Source organism: Sardina pilchardus, chromosome 12, assembly GCF_963854185.1.
Source record: "Sardina pilchardus chromosome 12, fSarPil1.1, whole genome shotgun sequence".
Lineage (NCBI taxonomy): Eukaryota > Metazoa > Chordata > Actinopteri > Clupeiformes > Clupeidae > Sardina > Sardina pilchardus.
This window is the reverse complement of record NC_085005.1, coordinates 24,635,980-24,641,979: the sequence shown is the minus strand read 5'-3', so window position 1 is coordinate 24,641,979 and position 6,000 is coordinate 24,635,980. Positions and strand designations below refer to the sequence as shown.

General features: G+C 45.9%; 1 protein-coding gene across 2 annotated transcripts in view; it reads right to left on the bottom strand.

Annotated features, from left to right (window-relative positions):
• The window catches only part of LOC134097595 (kinesin-like protein KIF13B), a 37,245-nt gene that overhangs the window by 20,783 nt on the left and 10,462 nt on the right, over positions 1-6,000 (bottom strand). For both annotated transcript variants that reach the window (XM_062550511.1, XM_062550512.1), the window contains exons 13-18: positions 4,496-4,606; positions 3,967-4,101; positions 3,251-3,381; positions 2,448-2,534; positions 2,030-2,214; positions 874-1,153 (exon numbers count right to left, since the gene is read on the bottom strand). In XM_062550511.1, the coding sequence (XP_062406495.1) occupies positions 874-1,153; positions 2,030-2,214; positions 2,448-2,534; positions 3,251-3,381; positions 3,967-4,101; positions 4,496-4,606 (929 nt within the window). The remainder of the gene's footprint in view (positions 1-873; positions 1,154-2,029; positions 2,215-2,447; positions 2,535-3,250; positions 3,382-3,966; positions 4,102-4,495; positions 4,607-6,000) is intronic.

Sequence of the window (6,000 nt, the reverse complement as noted above, 5' to 3'; positions counted from 1 at the left end):
TCCCTTCTAAGGGAGTTACTTTAACTCTATTCATTGTCAACACACTGGTTAGGATAAAATGGATAACAAAATGTGAATACAAAGTATGAAAAAGAGTTATTCTCATTTTACATGCTGCCTCTGGTGGTAACTCAGGTGGTACTAGGTACCAGGCAAACAAAGAGTAGATTAGATTACTTAGATTAGATTCTATTGAACTTTATTGCCATTTGTACAAGCACAGATGGGGCTTACGCACCCAGGTAACTTCAGCAGTAGCCGCTGATCTCAAAACAGCATGTTACTTCAGACACACAGCCCAATCATACCTGGGTAAGCCAGTAACCTCGCTTCATCACGCACCCCTCTGTACTTGTACCAACGACAATAAATTGGAACCCAAGTAATTGAGTTTAACCCATGTAATCTACTTTATTGCTCTTTGTAGTGAGTTACCACCAGAGACAGGAAGTAAATGAAACTGTCTTCATAGGGCTCTTCTCAATCCTCGATCCTCCAGCTTGTTCCCACTGATCTATAAAGAACACTGGATAGACTATCCCATTGTTGCCGCACCCATCATTCTTTACAGATCAGCAGGAACGAGGCGGAGGACCGAGGATCGAGGACCGAGGAGAGAGTTGAGAAGGGCCCACGCTTTACCCTCTGGTACAGCAATTTCCCGCATATAAGCCGCATTGTGTATAAGCTGCAGGGCAGTGTCTTATGCAAGTTAAAAGAAACAAAACCATATTAATACCATATTAACTGCGCCGCTGTATTAGCCTCATAGCTGAAGAAATTTGAAAAATGAATGTATAAACCGCGGCTTATAGTCGGGAAATTACGGTAAGCAGAGCAAACGGAGGAACTCCACCTCCTCCTCCTCCTCACCTTTCCTCGCTCCACTGCCTCAGCCGGCTCTGTGCGCCCGGAGACAGCACGGCCGCGGCGGCCGGGGACGCTCCGCTCAGGCTGAGGCGCTCGGTGCTGCGGTGGTGCGGCGGTGGATACGCGGTCTGCTGCGCGGTCTGCGGCGGCTGCTTGTCGGGGACCAGGCGCCTGCGCAGCTGCTGCAGCTCCTGCTCGTACATCTGCCGCTGGCGCTCCAGCGCCGAGCGCTTCTCCTCCTCGTGACGCCGCTCCAGCGTCTGCAGCACCGCCTGCATGGGGTCTGGCACAACGCGCACACACACACACACACACACACACACACACGCACACACACACAAGGAGGTCATCCACTCATTCATTCAGTCTTTCATCCAATCATTCATTCATTCACTATCTTCTGTTTTTCTGTTTTCATCAGGGACCGGCGTCTGTCTGTTTGTTAGCAAGATAACTCAAAAAGTGATGGATGGATTTCGATTACATTTTCAGGGAAGGTCAGAAATGACACAAGGAAGAAACGATTAAATTTTGGGAGTGATCTGTACCACCGTTGGGATTCTGGAGGCGTTTTAGTATTTCGCTTAGTGGTGTAATGTCATGGTATGGCCACGTGGTGGCGATCTGAATAGTTTAGGTTCAAATGTATGACAACCTAGGAAGAACAATGCAGGTGGAGGTCTGCGCTCTCTGAGTGCTTTTCTAGATATCAATGCATTCATGACAGAAAGAATGAAAGAAATGGGGGAATGGAATGAGAAAAAGTGCTGTTGCTGTATGTGACAGAAAGAAAGCCAGAATGTGGACTAGAGAGGAGAGAAACGGTGAACGAATGAACGAATGAATGAATGAACGAATGAATGAATGACAAAATGTAAATGAAGAAATGTGAATCTGACAGAAAGGCAGAATATGGACTTTGACCTTGTGAGAAAAGAGAACGTGCATATGTGACAGGTAACATATGGACTTTGGATATGTTAAGAAAATATCTAAATAAATAACCTACAAAGATCCAGGTAATCTACACATGGGATAGGATTAATCATCAGAATTCATCCCATAATCAGGAGGATTGATCAGTAATCAGGAGCCACTGATCTGAGAGATTCCACTTAGAGAACAGATAAGAATCCGGTGTTCTCTCCAGAGCCCTCACCATTGTTCCCCAGAGCCTTCATCATGACCTCGGTCTGGGCGTACTCGTAGTTGAAGCTGATGTCACTGGAGCCCTGGCTGACCGAGTCCACGTCCACCTCCAGTCCCTCCGTGCTCAGTCCGGCCTTCATCGCTCCAGCCTCCTCCTCCTCAGTGCCGCGGGACAGCAACTTGGGCATGTTGATCCTGCGGGAGGAGGAAGAGGAGCAGGAAGAAGAAGAGCAGGAGGATGAGGAGGAGGAAGAGGAGACGGAGGAGGAGGCTGCTCTCTCAGTTTTTCAGTACTTTTCATTGGATTTAAACAAGTAACAACAAAACACACAATGTAGTATACAGCAATCCCCACCAACCCCTCTCTCAGGTGTCTCTTTCTCGCTCACACACACACACACACACACACGATGTAGGTGGGTGCTGACCTGAAGAAGTGGTTGTTGCCCCAGAGTATGCGGTCTCCGTGGTGAAGCTGGACGGGGACAGTGATGGGAGCCCCATTCACACAGGTGCTGCATGGACACACAACAAAGAGATGCTGAAACACCTGATCATAACCGTCACCACACACACTACAGTCATTTCCTGTGTATTAGCCGCATTGTGTATAAACCACAGGACAGTGTTTTATGCAAGTTAAAAAAAAAAAAAAAACATATTTATATCATATTGCCATGGTGTATTAACCTCATAGCACACTAAATGTATCTGTACACTTGTGTCACATGTGTGCAGTATCTCCTCTGGATGGTTAACAACAGAGTGTAACTATGTGCAGATTGTGCACTAATCAAGTGCTGGTTGGAACACCTATTCTAGATCTGACTCATGAAACTATGGTCAAATGACACAGGAAGAGCTGATGAATAACAAAGCCTGTCTTGATGTTGGTGAAGCATATTCACACATGCAACAGTAAAATATCATCACCCACTCTCAGTATGTCAGAGAGTCAGTAAAACACACCCACACATACTGTAGCACAACATTGATATGGCTGTTGCAATCAAGAACAAAACTTTCAGCAGATTGCACCACCATTGCAGTCACCAGTGAAATAAACAGATACCGTACCGTAGGTGTCACACACAGTTATGCTTCATTTGCGTCCAAGTTTATCCTTAAGTTGTGCTAATATAAACATGGTTTGTGTGTTTGTGTTCATTGCACATGCATGCGTGTGTGTGTGTGTGTGTGTGTGTGTGTGTGTGTAGATATGGGACCCTACCGTGCGTTCTTGTGTGGACTGAGCACCACTCCCGCGTCGTGGGTGATGTTGATGACACAGTGCTCCGCCTGGATGGCCATCCCACACAGCTGGATGTCCTGGGAGTTAGCCGAGCCCACACGAGTGTGGTCCTACACACACACACACACACACACACAGACACACACACACACACACACACACACACACACACACACACACACACACACACACACACACACACACACACACACACACACACACACACACACACACACACACACACACACACACACACACACACACACACACACACACACACACACACACACACACACACACAGACACACACACACACACACACGCACACACAAACACACACACACACACACGCACACGCACACACATGCACACACAGAGAAACACATGAGCACACATACACACACACACACACACACACACACACACACACAGTGAGGTGTGATTGGATATGATGCTTATCGCCAGCTGAGCATTTATTCATGTTTTAAACTTAACTTTTAGCTTTTATTCCATAATGCATTATTACAATAGTAACATAATATCATTATTATGGTGAAGGCACAGTTGGAGTGGAGTCAGGATTTCATTTCACTGCTTGCTGTAAGTCTATGACTATGCACGTGACAAATAAAGAAACTTGAACTAATATCCAGGTAGTATCATCATGTCACATGTGATGATATATTCTGCAGTACCTTCAAGTAGTAGACCAGCAGCTCATTGAGGGCGGGGTCAGCATTCAGGTTGACCAGGAAGCACTTGTCCTCCATCACTCTGATGCCGGACGACTGGAGAGAGATGCCCAGACTCTCCAACTGCTTCTGCCTTTCCTGCAAACCCACCCACACACACACACACACACACACACACACACACACACCACTGTTTGAATCTCCCCTCAATAACTGGACGTGTGAGTGTGTCAACAGATCTATGATGCCTGTAGTCATTATCCATTGGTTTCTGAAGTCTAAATATATGAAGTGATACATATCTATTGATCAACCCGTGTTTATTGACTGCGTGTGAATGGGTTTTTTGTGTCCTTTTACTGTACAGTACATGGGCTTATGTATGTTTCAGTATTTGTCTGCATGAATGGATGCTAGTGCAAAAGAGATCTGTGAGTTCAGGAGCGTGGCGAGTGTGGCTGCAGTGGATGTTGAAGTGTATGTTGACGTGTATGTTGAAGTGTATGTTGTAGTGCATGTTGTTTCTACGCACCTGTGCGATTGCTTCAGTCTTTCTGAGTTTATCCGCCCAGGTGACGGTCATCTCCTGAATCAGCTTCTCAGATTCTTCCAACCTCTCCTTCAGTTCTGGAGCCTTCATAGACTACACACACACACACACACACACACGCGCGCGCACACACACGCACACACGCGCACACATTTAAATGTGTTTATTTGGATCCAAAAGGCAAGCAAGGAAAACAAGATGTAAATACTTTAGGAGGAGTCATGGACAAGGTGACAGGTCTACATACTGGTCGTTCCATTCACAACACTCAACACTTTTGCCTCCTTTTTCTGCAGCCCCCTGACCACATTCTTATGGACTTGGCCTAGACTTCCAAATACCACTTATTGGCCTACAGTGGTGTCCAAGTTGGTGAAGATCTACTAATGGTTGACATTTCAATAGTTTGGACAAATAGCAAGTGTCCATATACTCAAAAGTCAAAACAGTAGCCCACATCAATGATGAACACAAATTTCAAAGCCTCATTTACAATGGCAAAGTCAGGACACACACACACACACACACACCACACACACAGAGGAACAGTACCGTGTTGAATGATGTGACACCATAAATAGCAGCTGCCCTGGTGTCAAACAGATTTAAAGCCTCATAAATAAATAATTGGCCTTACAGACACATCGCCGCATGTGGGACCCGCACTCTAGTAGAACACAATGTTTCCCCACCAGCCATCCACTAAAACAAACTATGTGTGTATGTGTGAGTGTGTGTGTGTGTGTGTGTGTGTGTGTGTGTGTGTGTGTGTGTGTGTGTGTGTGTGTGTGTGTGTGTGTGTGTGTGGCGTGTGTACGTGTGTGTGTGTGTGTGTGTGTGTGTGTGTGTGTGTGTGTGTGTGTGTGTGTACGTGTGTGTGTACGTGTGTGTGTGTGTGTACGTGTGTGTGTACGTGTGTGTGTGTGTGTGTGTGTGTGTGTGTGTGTGTGTGTCTTTGTGGGCTCTTAATTTGTATGCCATGCAATGGGGCAGACAATGCATTCATAGCTCTGCGCACCAATCATTCTACTAATGAAATCCTGTCCGCAGGGGTCGGGTCACTGGCCAACCCCCAGATAAGGACGTTTCTCAGTAACTGAATTTCCTAAAAGGTCACCACATTTCAGTAAAACTTATGACAAACTTTGAAATGACGTCAAACTGTGATTTTTAAGTGAAGCGCCATCATGTTCCTCTAAATTACTCAGAAGAATTATGCTTGATTGTGTCCTGCGGTGATTTAGTAAATATTGGCACCACCAGTTGTTGTACACACAATGCTCATCTGTCTCTTGCTGACTATTTGCAGGTCTGTACTGTTTTTTTGTGTGTGTGTGTGTGTGGGGGGGGGGGGGCAAGAACAATGGAAAGTTAAGAAAACTGGCTAAGAGTGGAGGAAAGGAAAACTGGACACTTGTAACACTGTCAAGAACGACAATGATGCTGAAAGAGGAGAGAGAGTTGTGTATGTGTTTGGAGAGAGAGAG